At 54.0% G+C, this 18335-nt stretch overlaps 5 protein-coding genes across 5 annotated transcripts; 2 read left to right on the top strand and 3 right to left on the bottom strand.

Annotated features, from left to right (window-relative positions):
- Positions 1-939: 939 nt before the first annotated feature.
- Positions 940-2359, top strand: SPBR_01691 (peroxin-13; the record flags this gene model as incomplete). The annotated part of the gene is made up of 2 exons (XM_040760001.1): positions 940-1414; positions 1491-2359. 2 exons carry the CDS (start codon positions 940-942, stop codon positions 2357-2359), a joined length of 1344 nt encoding a protein of 447 aa, XP_040619659.1.
- Positions 2360-3362: 1003 nt separating this feature from the next.
- SPBR_01565 (purine-cytosine permease) lies at positions 3363-5074 on the bottom strand (the record flags this gene model as incomplete). The annotated part of the gene is made up of 3 exons (XM_040759875.1): positions 3363-4459; positions 4547-4763; positions 4838-5074. 3 exons carry the CDS (start codon positions 5072-5074, stop codon positions 3363-3365), a joined length of 1551 nt encoding a protein of 516 aa, XP_040619658.1.
- A 6681-nt stretch (positions 5075-11755) lies between these two features.
- SPBR_01745 (uncharacterized protein) lies at positions 11756-13063 on the top strand (the record flags this gene model as incomplete). Its single annotated transcript, XM_040760055.1, has 4 exons — positions 11756-11886; positions 12113-12413; positions 12472-12924; positions 13025-13063. The coding sequence occupies 4 exons, from the start codon at positions 11756-11758 to the stop codon at positions 13061-13063; spliced, it is 924 nt and encodes a 307-aa protein (XP_040619657.1).
- A 1073-nt stretch (positions 13064-14136) lies between these two features.
- SPBR_02006 (uncharacterized protein) lies at positions 14137-14850 on the bottom strand (the record flags this gene model as incomplete). The annotated part of the gene is made up of 1 exon (XM_040760315.1): positions 14137-14850. One exon carries the CDS (start codon positions 14848-14850, stop codon positions 14137-14139), a length of 714 nt encoding a protein of 237 aa, XP_040619656.1.
- Positions 14851-16513: 1663 nt separating this feature from the next.
- SPBR_01655 (L-lactate dehydrogenase) lies at positions 16514-18019 on the bottom strand (the record flags this gene model as incomplete). The annotated part of the gene is made up of 1 exon (XM_040759965.1): positions 16514-18019. The coding sequence occupies one exon, from the start codon at positions 18017-18019 to the stop codon at positions 16514-16516; it is 1506 nt and encodes a 501-aa protein (XP_040619655.1).
- Between the last annotated feature and the right edge of the window lie 316 nt (positions 18020-18335).

Genomic DNA, 18335 nt, shown 5'->3' with positions numbered 1-18335 from the left:
TTGCTAGGACTTGACAACCCGTATTTCCTTTGCCTGTTGTTAATAACTGCTGTCAATTGGTTGTCAATTACTAGTGGTCGCGCCTTCTCCATTGTCTTTTCATAGCGGAGTTAGAGGCCCCTCAGTTGCTCCTTCCCAAACTCACAGGCCTCCCCATTTCGGTCGGTATCTTACAGAAGGTGCATTCCAATTTTCCTTCTGATTCTCCACGCTACTTTCCCCCCGTTCTTGCTCTTTCCTCTACTATTGTGTTTGTCGCCTTCATCCTTGTCCTCCTCCATTTCCACAAACGACTTTTTGGTAATCATCTTTATTCAGCCTCAACAACCACGCACACCCATAACAACCACGAAGCTCTCCTCTCACTCTTCTTGCCCTTGCTCTTTTACTTTTGGAATATCTGTGCTTCGCTTTCCTGGGATTTCCGGCGCCTCTTTACTTTCCTCGCACATCCTGCTTCGTTCCGATCCCCCAAGATCCTTTGCAACTGGATCATCACATCACGACTTTGCATCTGGCCTTTCATCCAGATTCTCCTAAGCGCCTTCGGCGCATCGAAGTTCCAGTTGGATACGCTTCGGCACTCGGTTTACAGATCTCCAGGTCTGTTATTCGATCGGCACGCGCGCCTGAAAGCGCAGAAGACATCGCCAACGCTCCGACCGACGAGCGAACGTCGACCGATAACCATTTGCTCATAGCGCAAGAACGCAGAGCACAGTAGAGGAAAACGTGATCTCGAATCCCCTATTCAGAAATACTCTACGCTTGGCGTGCAGCCTATGGCATCGCCGCCAAAACCTTGGGAAAGGAACCGCGCCGCCGGGACGGCAACCTCATGTACGTGGTCCATGTGATTGATCCTTGCTTACCGTTTGCTCATGCGATACTTTGGCGGCAGCTAACATGTGTTTTTGCGCTCTAGCACCCGCTCTTAGCATGGCATCATCCGATTCTCCCGCTGCCGCGGCGACTGCCGACGCATCAGCTGCCCCGGCTGTCCCCCCGATGCCCGCTTCCCTGACAACCTCCGTCAACCAGAATGCCGCCGCCTACAGCCGCTTAGGCACCGCAACATCTGCCCTCGGCTCTCCATACGGCGGTGCATATGGCTCAACCTACTCCTCGCCATATAGATATGGCGGATACGGCGGATACGGCGCCGGCACGATCGGTGGCGGAATGTACGGCGGCGGCATGTACGGCGGTGGCTACGGCGGAGGCATGTATGGTGGCGGCATGTATGGCGGAGGAATGGGCATGCGCGATCCCAACGACCCCAACAGCCTGACGAACCGGTTCAACACGAACACTCAGGCAACCTTCCAGATGCTTGAGGGCATTGTCGGCGCCTTTGGCGGCTTCGCACAAATGCTGGAGAGCACATACATGGCTACACACTCGAGTTTCTTTGGTATGTCGTGACCATCCATGTTTTGGTTATCTCCATTTTTTTTAATTTTTTTCACAATACCACTAACACCTCATAGCAATGGTTTCGGTTGCGGAGCAGTTTGGTAATCTGCGCGACACTCTCGGTTCCATCCTTGGCATCTTCACACTGATGCGCTGGATCCGGACACTGATTGCCAAGATCACCGGCCGCCCGCCACCGGCCGACGCCATGGCTCTGACGCCCGCGGCATTTGCGCGCTTCGAGGGCCGCACAGCACCCCCTGGCCCGGACGGTGCCGCCGGTGCACCCAAGCCCAGCCGCAAGCCTCTCTTCTTCTTCGTGCTCGCCGCATTCGGCCTGCCGTATCTGATGAGCAAGATGATCAAGTCGCTGGCAGCATCGCACGAGGAGGAGGAGCGTCGGCAGATGGCCCTGCAACAGCAACAACAGCAGGCGCTCAATGACCCGTCCAAGCTCGACTTCTGCCGTGTTCTCTACGACTACACCCCCGACCCGGCCCTTGTCGCCCAGCAGCAGCAGCTGAATCTGCAGCAGCAACAAGCAGGCGGCGCCGCCAGCAGCATGCCGAGCCTCGACCTGGCTGTGAAGCGCGACGATCTCGTGGTGGTGCTGGGCCGGACCGACCCGCTCGGCAACCCGTCCGACTGGTGGCAGTGCCGGACGCGCGACGGCCGCGTGGGCTACCTGCCGTCGACCTACCTTCGCGTGATGCCGAACCCAGCCAAGGAGAAGGCGGCCGCACAACAGCCGCAACAGCAGCTCCTACCGGCACCGCCGTCGGCCCCAAGCGTGGCCGGCAGCGTGTCGACGAGCAATAGCGGCGCGACGACGGTGGCACCTGCTTCGGCCACGGGTCCCGACCCGGTGATGGCCGAGAAGGCTGCTGCGCAGAAGGCGGCTGGTGCAGATACGTTTATGAAGTCGGCGTTTTACCAGTCGTAGGCGAAGCGCGAGTTGTCTGTATATGTGGGTGGTGAAGGTTGTAAATGGTATGGACGCACCAGTATCTATGTATGTTTTCTTATGTCCCATTATGTTTCATTACTTCCTGCATTACTACCATACTTTTATTTATTCTTAAAAGGGATGTTTTGTTTCTCGGGTTATACATCTCGCTTTTGCTCTTTTCTGTATTATGAGTTGATTAATTCGAGAACAGTCCATGTTGTACAGGACTGTGTTTACTTGAAAATGGTTCCTTTGGTTTTTGGGTTTCGTCACGAAAAGTACCAATTTATTGTATTAACGGACATACGTTTAATTTTAAATATATATCTTAAAATCGAGTGAATACTACGAAAGAAAACTTTCTTGTCGTTTTTTATAAAACAAACAAATAAATAAATTGAAACAAGTCCAGAGGAATACAACACGAAATATTCTTATAACGATCGTGACTCTCAGTAGAGACAAAGTCTCGCAGTAAAAACGATTTGTATTAAAATGACCTTTCGCATTTAAATTTTGCGTCTCTATTATGCTAGGCCATCATAAATATGCTGGCGTGGCAAGAATAGGTTCATATTTCGACATGTTCCACGCTGTGCAGCATTGGTGAAGATATGGTATTGAGATCAATCAATTCAGATCCTAAGCTTTGCTGAACGGCTTGGATATGTAGACACATGTATAAGCCCAAAATACAACAACAATCAAACAATGAGGTATTGTAACAGAAAGATGAATGAAAGCAAAAATGTAGACCTCCTTCATACAGACATAAAAAAAGCTTTAAAAATGGGAACGCAGAGAAGGGAGGGGGTGAGATTGGTGGTAGCCACGCCGGTGGATGAGAAGTTGGATGTGAGTGAAGTTTTCAAAACGGAGAACGTTAAAGGAAAAAGCAGGTGTTAAAATGATGTATAAAAAATGAAACCAATCTCCCCTTTTTAAACTCCCTTGTCGAAACCAAACAGCGGCGGCCGGCTGCTGATGTCGTCCACTTTTAACGCTTGAAGTAGTTCTTCTCTACGGTGCGCAGGACCACGTAGGAGGTGGATGAGAAGGCAAAAGCCAGCTCGAAGCCGATGTCTCCACCGTATTCGGTGCCACACAGCCTGCCAATGACACCAATGTACCAGGTCTGGGCCATGCCCAGGACGACGCCCATGATGCCGAAGCAGAAGGCCAGGGCGGCGGCAAAGCCGGGCGGCAGCTTGCTGGCATCGGTGTAGTCGTCAACGTTGTAGCCCTGGAAGCCCCGGCGGAACACAATATGCTCGGTCAGGGAGATGCCCTCATAGATGGCGAGCCAGTAGGCAATGATGGTCATGAAGTTCTCGAGCCATGTGGCGAAGTGGTTGTAGCCGGGGATGGCAATCGCAATGTAGACACCGGTGCCGATCAGGACCCAGATGAAGCGGGGGATGCGCTGGGTTTCTTTGTGCATGACCTGCAGAGACAGGGAGACGGAGTAGATGTTGGGGCAGTTGTTGGCGATGATGGACAAGGCGAGGATGACAAGGCAAAATTGGCCGAAGCGGCCCAATGGCGGGACAAGAACCATGGCCATGAGACCACCAATACCACCGTCGTAGTAGGCGTTGGCAAAGTCGGTATCGTGAGCGGCGGCGGTCATAACAGCGGCGCCCAGCAGCTCCGTTAGGAGAAGGGGAAAGTACAGACCACCAAAGGTCCAGAGGAAGACGGAGCGCCGGGTGCGCCCGACGGGCTGGTAGACGGTGTAGTCGGCGGCGTACGAGGTCCAACCGGTACCGAAGCCAAAGACAGACGCGGCAAAGGAAAGGACGGCACCGGCCTCGCCGCGACCGGTCGCAAGGGGCAGCAGATTGCTGAACTTGCCGGTGTGGCCAAACTCGGCGGCGACAATGATGAAGATGATGAGGCACGGGATCCACGACCAGCGTTCGTAGATGTGGACGATGCGGTAGCCGAAGAAGCAGACGAAGAGGGTGGAGAAAGCGATGACAAGAATGCCGGCCCAGCCAGGCATGTTGCTGTTGACGGCGTTGAACAGCTGGGCGCCGACAATGACGTTGGCGGCGGACCAGCCTATGCAGGCAATGACGTTGAAGAACGCGACTGAAGTAGGTGTGTAAGTGGGTGCCCATCCCAAAAAAAATAAAATAAAATAAAATAAAATACGAATAGAGACAAGGAAGCACATACTGATCTTAACAAAGTGGTAGCCGAAGAAGAAGCGGGACAGAACCATCTGACGCAAGCCGAAGCGAGGACCAAACGTGGAGAAGAAGCAGACGGGAGTAATGGCGAGGGCGTTGACGAGGACGATTGTCAGAGCGGTGTCGAGAAAGCCCAGTTCGAAAATGGGCTCGGCGAGGGCGCCAATGGCAAAGGACGACACGACCATGTTGGCAGAGAGCCACTGATTGCGGTGTTAGCAGATGTGGCCTTGTGTTTATTCAACTCGACTTCTTTTTTTTTGTTTCCGTGACATACCATTGTGCCGACTTTGGTCATTGTGGTGTCAGTGCGCTCATCTTCGGGGACGCGCTCAATACCGCGCTGCTCGACACCCAGCTTGCCGGCCATGCGCTGCAACTTTGCGTACCAGGAGTCGCCGACGGTGAAGTCGGCCTGGTGGACGACATTTTCGTTGCTGGTGTAGCCAACGCCGACGTCGTCACTGCCGCCCATGAAAGTCTCGCTGGTGTCGTACTCGTCCTTTTTGTTCATGATGACGGTTGAATCACAGCGTCAGGAAAACAAAACGAGTTGAGGTAGGTCAATCCGTGTTGTTGCGTAAAACGATCCCTGGTGTGCTGACCAAAGGTTTGCGGTGACCGTATGGGTGAGCCTGAAGACGAACGAGACAAGATGTTGTTCGAGACCAAAACGACGGTTGGAAGGCCAGAGTTTATATAAGTGGCATACCTGTTGTATTCGATGTGGTAAGGGGTGGCGGGCAAGAACGAGACAGAAGAACGGGCAGGGGTGAGAGAAGGGGGTGGGCACCGTGAGATTGACAACGGACGACACAAAACGAGTGACAAAGATTGAGGAAAGATAGAAGATGATAATGAGGAGTTGTCAAAAGGCAGAAAGAGCACCGGCGTTAGTGCCAAGAGGGATTGGGGGTGGGTGTGCGGTTTGGTGGGTGGACCGGGTGTGGTATCAAGATAATAGACGTTGGCAGAGCTGGGTCCTTGTCTAGGGTTTTGGGGGGGGGGGGTGCAATTGCGTGCGGTCGAGCTTCTGATCTCGCGTAGCGTAGAGACCAAATGTGTACGGGGGGCGCCGGAGAGCAAACAGGAAACAAACTGAGAAACGAGGAAACAGGGAAAGCGGCGAAGGCGAGGAGCGCAAGAGATGATCAGAGGCTCTGGGCGGGCGAGCTACGGGTGAGTGGTAGAATGAGAAAATAAAGAAAATAAAAAACCAAAAAAGAAGCAAAAGTGAGCACACGAGGCAACAGCGATGTGAGCGGGAAGGGTATTTTCGGGGGTGCTGGTTTGCGAGCTTGACTGTTTTTTCTTGTTTCTTTTTTTTTCTTTTTTTTTTCGTCTTGTCTCTGCCCTCTTTCTTAGTACGGTTTCGTTTTATTCCCTCGCTTTTTAATGGCCGGCTGGCAGGATCGAAGGCTAGACCAGACCAGAAAAGGTTGTTCTGTAATCGTTCTGGGCTGTCCAGAGTAGTGCCGGACGAAGAGATAGAGGCGGGTTGCAGAGAGATAAAGGTCTCGCGTCGTGTGGACGGAGTGTTGCAGTGGATGCGGGTTTTCGTTTGTGCCTTTGACGCCCGCTTTTGTCAAGTCTCGCAGACTGTTTCTTCTTCGTACTGTAGCAGGACGTGTCGTCTCCTCTCTCGAAGTGAGTATTATTAGGCTGCGTGTTGACACTGCTTGAAAAGTGTAAGAGGGCAAAGAAAGAGGCCGGGAAACCGGTACTAGGGCTTGTGACCCAGTGGCAAACGTTCACGAGTAAAGAGGGTCCAGTCGAGTCGAGGTGACAATAAAGAAAGGGAAACAATGACTCGGCGAGAAAACGGCAAAAACGCAGAGAAACGCACAAAAGCACCGGCCAGGCGGACGAATACAAATGCACAAATGCACAACTGCACGACCGCACAAGGCACCAAAAGGTCCCGGAGCTTTGCTTGTGCTCCGTTACCTCGTCCTCGAGGACGCGGAAAATACGATAGAAGTGCTTGTACCCCGTGCAAGAAAATGGACGAGAAAAGGTGGAAATGGGGGGCGGACAAGTGCGGCAGGCGGTCCAAACCTGGTCCCTGGTCCGACGTTCCCTGTAGATCAGCACAGAAGCCAGACGAGCTGGGATGTGAGCACCGACTGGCTGGCTGAAAACCGTTCCAAGTGGTGGTGTCGGGGCAGTCGTTGTCGTTGGTTCGCGTGGAGGACCAGAGAAAGGACGAAAGAAAGGAGGAGAGAGAGGAGAGAGAGGAGAGAGAGGAGAGAGAGGATACGAAAAGAGGAGACACAGAGGCATGCGGTGTTGACAGAACAAAAAGGGCAAGAATGCCACGATGGCAGGACGTCAGGAAAGTGGTGACGCAGTTGGCTGCACTGCTCTTTCCGGCGTAGAGCTGCATCTCCAAATATGATGCGTACCTGCCGTGCGTGCTGATTATGATCACTGGTACATGACTCGAAAGAGTGGTGGATGAGGAAAGCGCGAGGCACAGATTGCGTCCGGTCTTTCCTTTGCATCGCGTGCACGTCGCACCTGCCTTTGATGGGGACGACGTTTGTTGTTCTACCTTCTACGAACATTGTATGCGCACAGGGTATTTCAGGCACGTCGTCAGAGCTGGGAAAGTGCGCCCAGAGATACGAAGCGTCACGGCAGGCACGACGGTGAGACCGTGGAGCTTGGTCCTCTGGCCTTTGAACATCCAGCGGTGGTCCTTTCCGTAAACCCATGTCGTGCAGGTGTTGGGTGTTCTGCAGGGAAGGCGCAGCCAGGAACGAACGCAGACCGCAAACGTGCCGACGAAGGCAGGCGCGACCCTGCCGACAACGAAGCAGTGCATTTCTTTGCGTCGTTTTTGTCCCTGGTCGGTCTCACGGATTGTCCTCTGTACGACGTAGCCTCGAGACAGCCAATACCTCTTCTCCTCGACCATGTCTCAATATTTTGTCATTCTCGAGATCTCGTCCCTTTTCCTTCCATACTCTGTGTCGTTTCCATGTGTATTGCTTCCTCAATCAAAACCCCACAATCGCCGCTATCCGTCAAACATTTTTTTCCTAACTGGGGGCGAATACTGTGTTGGGACTAGTCCAGTACCTCAATTCGGCAGGTCAGACCCGTGAGTCGGTCGCAACTTTCCCTGGCGCGTGCCTGCCAAATCGTTAGCCAATCTGCTTGGCGTGCTTGTTTTGATTTTACGCCAGCGTATTATTCCTCAATTCCCACTTCCACAAGCGAGTCAGTAAGACTGTGGGAAGCGACGCTCAGTTACGATACGACTTTGACACAGACTTCGAGATACGACATTCAGACGCAGACGCAAAGACGCAAAGACGCAAAGACGCAGAGGCGCAGCGGGTCCAAAACGTGCTGGCCCGTGTCTCGGCTCCATTGCCGTGCATCGACTTCAACCGCCGGGTCTCTTCGGCTGTCTTTATTTTCCTTTTGCCGTCTTTTCTTCGCCGGCTGGCCTTGCACATGCACGCCGTCCGGCCCCTGTGCTGCATCTTTCCAGTAGGTGCGGGTGAGTGGGCGTGGTGTCTTGGGAAAGCGCCCATCTCGGGCGCTTTGGTTACTGTGTACTTAGTGCGATCGAGGGTGATGCATAACTGCTGAGCAGGCCACCGGAGACGCTAGACTACCTTGCTTGCGCAGACGGTAGGACAAGCAACAAGCAAAATATTACGCACGACGTACGGCGACGTATGAGCACGACCTGGCACAAGCAAGATGGTAGGGCGGTGGCCGATGCTTGCTGCGGCGGGATAGCGGATAGATACAGCTGCCAAACATGTACAAACCGTTCGCTGGCACCAACACGGGCGCCTGTTTTTGAACGGTCACGGCCGTCACCTCGGACGTTTCCGAGAAAAACGCTGATATTGGGGCACTGTCCTTCGATTCCAAGTCGTCCAACTGAAGCAGCTGCGTTTATGAAATTCGGGATGCCAAACAGTCAAAGGAAGTGCCCCGTTCGCCCACGGTCGTCGCAATAAACCCATGTGACTCTCGCAGTAGTTTTCTGCGCCTGGGCTCTTTGCGCTCGCCCGCCCTCCTCTTGACGCGCGTATTTGCTTCGGCACCGGCGCCCCCGTACAATTTACACTGGTGGTGTTGAGGTGTCAAGCAGCCCGGACCGTGGCCTCTTATCTCTGGTTGACCATTGGACAAAGTCACATCGGTGTTTTCCTTTCGGGCATAGCCTGTGCTTGGAGTTGGGGACGTTTGAGTGACCGTTTGGTAGGACTTTGGTGGACGAGGACGGCTGCTCCAATTTTGATTTGCCAGTGTACCGTCGTCAACTACGTCGTATTACTGGTTGGCTAATGCTCCTGCCGCCACAGATAAAGACGACCGACAGAGGCGTATTTGTGGCTGCGGACACAACTGGACAATGCCAAAAAAAAAAAAAAAAAAAAAAAAAAAAAAAAAAAAAAAACTTGCCTGCACAAAGTCACGGCAGGGCCGTCCCAAAACGAACATACTTCTCGAGGCGAGGCTGTGCCTCTGTTTATGTGCACCCTTGTCTAAAATCTTGGTATCCAGAACCGAACGACTTATGGCCTCTGAGTGGCCAGATGGATTGACCGTGATATTGGATGCTGTTTACGATGGAGGCAGCACCACACGCCCGAAAGATGAGCAAGGCATGAACGCTTGATGAGGAGAGCTGAGCTCATAGGCAAGACAACAAGGATCAAGAAGCAAAGGTCAAACAAAAAACGAAAACGAGCACAACTTCCCCGCGCACCATTGCCAATTCCCCTAGCGGCGTCACAACCGTCTGGGGCTTGCAGCATTACCCCATACTCCATATTTCACATTTGATTTTTTTTACGTTTCCAAAAGGCAGAATGGGCGTCATAAGGCCACTCGACTCCAGTTTGTTCCAGGCTTTTAATGTCGATCGTGAGCCGCTAACACGGTGGTCCTTTGTTTGGCCACGAGGCTGGTCGGTAATGTATGGCCGTGGATCGTTTGAGGTGGGCGAGCGCTCGCATCTCGGCCGGCGGGTTACGTTTCGTACGGATCTGGGGTCGGCGGGAAACGGCCGTCTATTTTCTGGAGCTTCCGTCGAGGCCCATCATCCCTTGGACGATTGCTTTTTGAGCAGTTCCTACCATCGAAAGCACAGTTTCCAACACACTCCCACAAAGAGCCCCTCGTCTCTCACGCTTTGCGTGCATGCTGGCTCGCGCCCAATAAACACGCAGCAAGGTACAGAGTAAATACTCGCCTAGTACGAAATACGTCGCATGGCAACGAGTTCCATGCCAATTTGCGTATGAGAGAACATGGAAAGCTCTTTGAGAGATCCATGCAGGGCGTCCCAACACAAAGTGGGCTTGCGGGTGAGTCGCACGAACTACGCCGCAGTATCAACCCTTTTTATGGATCCCGCGCCACATAAACCTCACATCCCCCCATCTTTTCCCCAGTCTTGGGTGGTTCTTTCCGCTACCGAGCGATAGGGAAGCTTCCCTTTTCTTTTCTTTCTTTTCGTCGGCCAATGCACACCCCCCCTCCAAGAGAGTTTAGCTTTGTGTCTTGGTTTGTATCTTTATTTTGGGCTGAGCCGTCCGTGTAAGCCAAGAGGGGTGATGCGAGGGAGGGACCCGCATGAGGTGCGGACAAGAGTATCAACAGCTCGTCCGCTTCAGGGATCTCAAGACGGCATCATAGGTGCAGGTTTTCTTGCAGCATTCGCCAATTGACCGTGGTGACCTCACATTTCAGGAATCGGATTCGACGGATGTTCGGAAGGAAAGAAAACGATGAACAGAACACGGCATGCGAAGAGGAGAACCTCGGCCTCCATCCACCTGCGTGCGGCGGGCTCCGTGCCTCTCGTCCGTCTTCGTTCAATCTTTGTTTGCCTTTTGTTCAACTTTTGCCCCAGCAATGCCCACAAAGCTCTCTCTCCACATAATACCTCCCAGTTGTCCATTTTCGTAAAATTGACATGCAAGCCGCATGCACGCGCCTCGACTGCTCGCTGCTCATGGCACTCACACACCCTGTGTTACGGCACCACACAAGCACAACGCACGCATAGCCGTCGCCAATACGACGTACAGTGCATATACCTCATATCACTGCCGCCCCTGAGAGTCGTCGCACCACAGCAATATCAAACAGCGGATACAACGTTTGCCGTTGACCCTATGTGCTCCATTCCGAGAAGACGACGATGACCGGCAGGGTTTGCGATCGAGGTCGAGGAAGGTTAAGCTTGGAGTCGAAGCCGGACCCAAAACCGCACTGTGGTTGCCGTAAAACATGTGCAACATAATCAAAATGAAGAAGAGAAACACATAGTACCGCAGTTCTCCTTTTCTCTTTTATTGGCCCTATTCTAGTCGCTACATTCATCCCCCCAAACATTCAATTCAGACTTTCGCCGGTGGCACCTCCTGTTGCGAGGACGCCATGTGCTGCCGGTCGTACCTTGATTCATCGTCTTCTTCAATTACTGTCGAGAGGGAATATAACAACAGAATATAAAAAATCATATGTTGACAGATAGGAACAGATTACGAAATATACGGATACTGTCCCGGAACGGGTCGTTGGAACGCTCTTGTCGTTGCTTTTAGTCACACTCAGATGCGGCGTGTCAACTACGTATTGTTCCCCCTCTGTGACTGCGGAGAAGAGGTATACTTGGCTAACCATTTACGAGAAATTTGCGTCCGCAGTTTGGTAGTACGGACTTTGGGTGGCGATTTTGGTATCGCTCGTGCTGCTGTCGAGTGCCACCATGGGATGGTTCTGGGCGGCGAGCCGCTTCGACAACGCATAACTACAAAGTACACTACAAACTGGTGGACGTGTCTTCACGTCGTCCGTATTTCTTACGGGAGGTTGTCATCAGACAGTCGCACTTGCTACTGTCCCGTGTTCTTGGCCGGGCAATTGTGGGGCCATAACGGGACGACCCACTGGTGCCACCGCTGTCCGCGTTGCTGGCAAGAAGCCAAGGCGACTTCCGACGACATCGCCTTTGGCGTAGAGCTGAATCGCCATCTTGGTGTCAAATCGGGCAATGACTCTGAAGCCAATGGGGAGAAGTTTTGCGGCGAATCCCGTATTGTAGACCGGAAAGCTGGCCGCGCAAGCTGCTCCGCTTGTTTGTATATATATTTGGCTCGGCACGCCACAGCACTTGCGCTCGAAGACGACGGCACTCAAGGTCAAGGCGGCCAGCATGGTGCCGGCGATTACAAAAGGTCTGGCCAGTGTCCGTGACGAGTCTGTTACGGCGTCTGATGACAGCTATATGGTCGTACGCATCCAAATGCACGACGACGCCAAGGCATCACGGCCAGCCGTAGTATAGTAGGTTTTGGTCATTCTTCCCAGGTTTCTTGTGTATATGGCTTATAAAATGTCTGACGAGTCGTGTACATGGCGGCGGTCGGACGCTTGGTGACCTCGAGGGCGAGGATCTGACGTGTCGGCGAATGTGTGCTAGTGCTGGCGTTGTGGTCGTCAGCGCGTGCTTCCGACTGACCTCGAGATGCAACTGATCTCCGCCCTTCCATCTCTCAATCAACAAGCATAGCCTCACAACTGACAACACCAACATGAGCGGCTTCGGCGGACTCAACAAAACAATAGGCGGAATCGTCATTGCTGTTGTGCAGTCGCAGCTGTTCCGTGTCGACACGCCTGCTCAGCTTGCCGCTGCCACAGACCATGTCTACAATCTTGTGCGCCGCGCCCGTCGCGAGGACCCGGCTACCGACCTTGTGCTGTTCCCCGAGTACTGCATCCACGGCCTGTCGATGAACACCGGCCCGGCCAACTTGTGCTCCATGGACGGTCCCGAAGTAGCCGCTTTCGTGCTGTTTGCGCCGAGCAGAGTGTTTGGGGAGGGGCGTTTTCAGCATCATGGAGCGCAACGGACTGGCACCAGAGTAGCCCTGGAACGTCGGCCTCACCATCAACGCCAACGGCGAGATTGTCGCCTACTACTGTAAGATGCATCCCTGGGCGCCCATTGAGCCTTGGTACCCGTGCAACCGCGGCGTGTCCGTCCTTACGGGCCCTGGCGGCGTGCGTATGAGTCTCATCACCTGTCACGACGGCATGTTCCCCGAGATGGCGCACGAGGCCGCCTACAAGGGCGCCGAGGCGCTTCTGTGCAGGGCCGGGTACACATTGCCTGTCCGCAGAGGCACCGTCGCTGCTAACCTCACGTACACGGCCAAAGTGCGTCGACGGCGACGTGACTGGGGCGTCGAGAACAACCTGTTCCAGCTAGGCCACCGGGGACTCATCGCCGTCGACGGTGGTGCCAGCGGCTGTCCGTACACATACATGCGCGACATAGTTGCTGGTCGGTATGCGCAAGCGGAGGACGCTGAGGTGGTCGTACGGGATGGTACTGTCTGTGGGTTCGCTGTACCAACATCACCTTTGTCGATGAAATGGAACGTAAGAGACGAGAGACATAAAAAGAGTTACGATCTAGAGAATAAACCCAAATAAGTCGGCCAGCGAAGACAAATGAGAAGTAGCTCCGTACATCCGTTAGCGAAATAAAAACGAAGCAGATATATCCAACAGAGTGCTGTACTGTCGAAACAACGCATGACGCCGTCGATCAACATTGTGGAGCTTTTGGCCAGAGTCTGGATGACGTTGACTCTATCACGACGACCGGTGAATCGTTTTATTCTTGAAAGCTGATGGCTGTGCCTGCGGCTATTGCCCTTGCGTTTGTGGAAAGAGAATGGGTGTTGAAGTAAGTTTGTTGACAGAAGAGAGAGAAGGTGAGGAAAGGAAAAAAGGAGAAAATGACACCTTCAAGATGTCGGTGAGTATCCGATAGTTGGGAAGGAGCGGCGCTTAGGACTTGGCTTTATCATGGTAGGGGCGAGTGAGTGAACCTGCCCGATATGGAAGGACGACAGTAGACCTCCGCGAATCGCTACTTCCAGTTGATGGTATGGCGTTTGACACGGCCTTGGTTGCTCCTTCCCAGTTGGATCCCACAGAAGCCCAAGTAACCAAAGGCTACTCAGTAGCTCCTTCTATGTTATCCCACCGTTTCTTCCCTTCTCCTCTTTCATCTCTTTGTGTACATCACCACCAAACGCAATGGCCAGCTCGAAAAGATCATGATAGTACCATTGTCTGGCGGTTTTTTTCGATCGCGAGAAGATGCGCCCCTGCGTCAGTTCCTACACATACCTGGCATCGCGTAATGAATTCCGGCCTACGTCTACGTTTCCAATGTGACACGAACAAGGTCTCTCCTGGATGGCATCTCTACAGGTATGAATCGAAGGGAGTCGGTCCAATTGGGAACAAGTGAATTGGAAGTTGATTTTATCAGTCAATATCGAAACACGCGATCTGTCTAAGAGAAGGACTCCACCTCGAACGGTGTACAAGGAGAGCCAATATACACTAACAAACGTACACGGCCAGACAAGCAGGGAGACAGAAATCCAAACACACTGAAAGCATACATGGAGCATGCAGCCCGTGGCACAATCATAGTCTCTCACCATTGCGACAGTCCGCCGTTGGTCTTGCGCTTTCCATCGCTGTTCCATTGACAGACGAACCGGGTCTCCCTCACAGCGACTCCTTGATGAAGTTGAGCAGCAGCGGGCCGATGCGCGACGCCATGACCTTGTCGCCGCTCAGGTTGGGGTGAATGCCGTCGCGGAGGTCGCTCGTGGGGAAGTCCGTGTTGCAGTCGGCAATCACAATGGGCGAGTCGGTGCTGTTCAGGCCCGTCGCCCACGCAGGGATGGCCTTGTTGATGTCGATGATGCCCTGGGGGCTCAGCGGCAGCGGGATGACCTTGTCGACAATGATCTTTATCTTGGGGTTGGCGGCACGCGCCACCGTCACGATTTTGGTGTAGGCGGCCATGATGTCTGCCGTCTTGTGGCGGCCCGTCACGTCGTTGGTGCCCAGCATGAACATGACAATGTCGGCAGGCGTGCTGGCCATCCACTTGGTGATGTAGTTGTTGGCAATGTCAATGGCCAGCCAGCCCGAGTGGCCCTCGTGGTGCTGGTCCCAGTTGGCCGTCTGGGGCTTGCAGTTTTGCGGGTTGCTCTTCTGCGAGCCGACGTACTCCACCTTGTCGGCGTACCCAGCCTCGGCGATCATGTCCCATACAAGTGCGCGCCAGCAGGTGATCTCCGTGATGCTGTCGCCCAGGGGCATGATGCGCAGCTTGCCGGCAGCGGGTGCGGCGGCAGCCAACTCAGCGGGAGCAGCGACAGCGGCCGAGCCAAGGAAGGCCGCGGCGGCCAGGAGCATAGACGGGGCATGCATGGTTGGGGAAACTTGGTAGGGGGGAGTGACAGGGGAAACGGAAGAAGAACTGAGGTGACGAGAGAAGGTGAAAAAGCAACGAGGGTAATACGATAAAGCCCTTTTGCCAACAACGACACTGACAGCAGCCAACACCTACCATTGATCACCATCCGGGAGGGGACAGCAACTATATCTACTCGAGAGACATTCAATGGGACCTTGCGAGTCATATGTCCACGACGGACTACGGCGATTATCTGACTTCTGCTTCCGTTTCGGACTCTACCTTGCAGTTCCCAATATAAATCGGCACGTATAAGCAACTGGTGTAAGTCTTTTTTTGTTTCCTTTCTAGAACGCCGCACCTCAATGCGCGTAGAGTGCTGCATCGTGGCCCCGCGGAAGACGTCAGGCGAAGTGCGCGGAGATCAAGGCACCACGTTTTATTGCCCTTTGGACCGTGGTGCTCATATGTCGTTAATTGTTTTCAGGGTTTATATAGGCCAGTCCGATACAACCTTTACTCGACCCTCCACTTATCCCGACTCGCTCTTACCCATTAATGCTCCCCGATTTTCCCCATTGGACGACGAATGGACCAGTTCTCCGGGATAAATGAGTCGCGACGGCTTCATCCCTATGCGTTTGCACATTCTGCCATCCCGGCGGCAATTTACATTTGATGAAGTGGAGAGTAAGATGCTACCTGTGCTCGTAGCGTCCATGTACTTGTTTCTTTTGGCTTATTTGACCCGTTATATTGACAAAATGGTATAGTGCTTAGCGGGACAGTGACATAATTGAAACTGATATATTTTTTTGAGGACCACCCTCCGGAGTAGCGGGGCCGATTACAAACGACAGGCGGAGAGACCAAGGCAGGACGATAGAGGGCAATTTAGGTGGAAAGTTCGTAGTGAGTGGATATGATATGAAAACAGAGAGGGAATGGAGAGGGGAAGGAAGAAGGAAACAAATAAAAGGGGTAAACTCCAACTCAAAGACATCATAGTAAAATACTCATCAGGACATAATACTCGCAAACAGCAACACTACAGTCTTTACGTCCACACAGCAAGAGGACTATGCAAGCTACTTTTATATTTTATAATGTGCCTTGGTTGGAATGTAAGTGGCCTGGCAGCTACAGGGATTCTCCTTGTTGGGTTCCGGGATTCGGATCTAGTAAAGAGCCGTCGTGTCTCTCTTCAGCGACAACGCAATATTGATCTGCGGGTTCCTACATGTTCGAATCTCCATCCAGGTCGAGTGAGAGCGTTTCAACGGTCGAAAGGAAACACTGGTACGGATGTCGGTTCAACCTGAACAGTAAACGAGCTCGGGGAAGTGGAGGATATGGGGTAAACAGATGACGAGTATCAAATTATCCGGACAAACCAGCTAGTATGACGCCCCCCGTCCTGTCTCTCTGTACTCCGTGTGATGGGGGTGTGTCCTTTGGCGTTCTCCTCCCACTTGCTTGCCATTCCAGCCTCTCCTTGAACGTTGAACCGGCACCGGAAGTGTTTATCACTTGGCTATTTGAGGGCGCAAGGAGGTGGAACGTACCAGGAGCGCAATATGAACGGTGGAGCCGCCTATATTCCCCGAGAGGGGGAACATGGGTGCCTTCCGGGGAAATGGAACCAGCGTGCCTGGAGAACGCCAGCCTGGGGCATTCTTACAGCTTGGCTCGCTCTATCCCGAATTCACTCAGGTCCAGGTACCGCGTGTCGAGCTCTGCCACGTCCGCGACGCCCAGCAGCCGCAACGTCGTCTGGATCTCGTCGCTGAGAATATGCACCGCACGCAGCGCTCCGGCCGTGCCGTAGGCGCTCAGCGCATACAAGAACCCGCGACCCAGACCAACGGCTCTGGCACCCAGACACAGCGCCTTGACGACGTCTGTGCCGCGCAAGACGCCGCCGTCAACATAGACGGGCAGCAGGCCAAACACCTGGGGCGCCCGGCGACGAAGGTCCAGCAGCGTCTGCACGCTCGTGGGCGCATAGTCCAGCTGGCGACCACCGTGGTTGGAGAGGTAGATGCCGTCGACAAGGCGTTTGCCGTCTGCGTCGACCTGTTGCGTGGCCAGAAGAGCATCCTCGGCCGTTTGGACCCCCTTGAGCAGAATGGGGTGCTCGGGGCCCCAGCACTGCCGGATCCATGGCAGGTCGGACCATTCGAATGTTGCGTTGTGTGCTGCTCGCAACGTCCCGGACTCCTGCCCGGGGAGAGGTGGCAAAGCTTGTGACTCGTTCTCCGTGTCTTCCTTACTCTGGGAGCCGTCGCCGTCCACTGCTGCAGCTGCCAGTGCCTGGAACTGCGCGTCGTCGTCGCGCTTGCCAATTACCGGTGCATCCACGGTCACTACCAGCGCTTGGTACCTGGCCGCCTTGGCCACGGCGATCAGCTTCTCCGCGTCCTTCTTGACCCACGGGATGTACAGCTGGAAGAACAGAGCAGCCCCGCGCTTGTAGGGGTCGCTGAAGAACTCGGACGCAATGCCGGCCGCCGCCACCGATGCGTAGGTGCTCACGCACTGCGCAATGTCCATGCGTGCCGCCGTGCGTGCCAGGCAGAGCTCGCCGTCCGGATGGCCGAAGCGTGCATGCGCCGCAGGTGCAATAAATACCGGCAGGCTGCTGTCGAAGCCCATGACATTGGCGCGCATCTTGGGCGTGGGGCCGACATTGATGAGCACGCGCGGCCGCAAGCCTATGCGAGACCAGTCGCGGCGGTTGCGGTCGCGCGAGTACCGCGTCTCGGCGCCACTGTTGTAGTAGGCCGCTGCACGCGGTGACAGCTTGACAGCAGCAACTTGCGCAAGGTCCTCAAGCGACATGCACGCGGAAAGAGGGAGAACAGCAGGCACTTGGATTTGCATTGCAGGTGGCGATAGTGACGAAGGCGACGGTGACGGCGCTGACGTCTGGGTCACATTTGATGTCGTAGGAGCTCCGTTCACGGGCCCGAGATGTTTGTCCTTTGGTAAGGTCTCAATGGTGCCCGGTGGGTGCAGCGGTTCGTACTCGGCTGTTGCATCGCGCCCGGCAAACCGCAAGATCGATCGTGTGCCGCCTGGATGCTCGTCGAGAAAGTCCGTCACGTCGTACGCATGGCCGGCCACAATCACCCAGCAGGATGACCGTGAATTGTGCGCAGCAACCTCAGCAACGGACGGCATTTGGCCGCAATGATAACGATGGCAACAATAGAGGCAGTTAACTGCTGTGATTAGGTCGTTGATGAATATATGAAGTTGGACGGGGCTTTGATTCATCATCCATAGTATTCATCGCAGCTCGGCCAGCTTGTGAAGTCTCCTCTCTGTATTCTCTTCATACTTATCCTCCGCATTGGTCATGCCACCATGTCGGCGGTTGAATACGCCATCTCCGTCTTACTGGCTTTGTCTAGGCCCGCACTCCCTATGCAGGTCTGTGCCTCTCTGCGGAGACCCTGCATATGCTATCGCAGTACGACGTAAATCAAGAATCGCG

The sequence above is a fragment of the Sporothrix brasiliensis genome (genome assembly GCF_000820605.1).
Source record: "Sporothrix brasiliensis 5110 chromosome Unknown Cont18, whole genome shotgun sequence".
Classification (NCBI taxonomy): domain Eukaryota; kingdom Fungi; phylum Ascomycota; class Sordariomycetes; order Ophiostomatales; family Ophiostomataceae; genus Sporothrix; species Sporothrix brasiliensis.
Note: the sequence above shows the minus strand (reverse complement) of the source record. Positions and strands in the feature narration are given on the sequence as shown.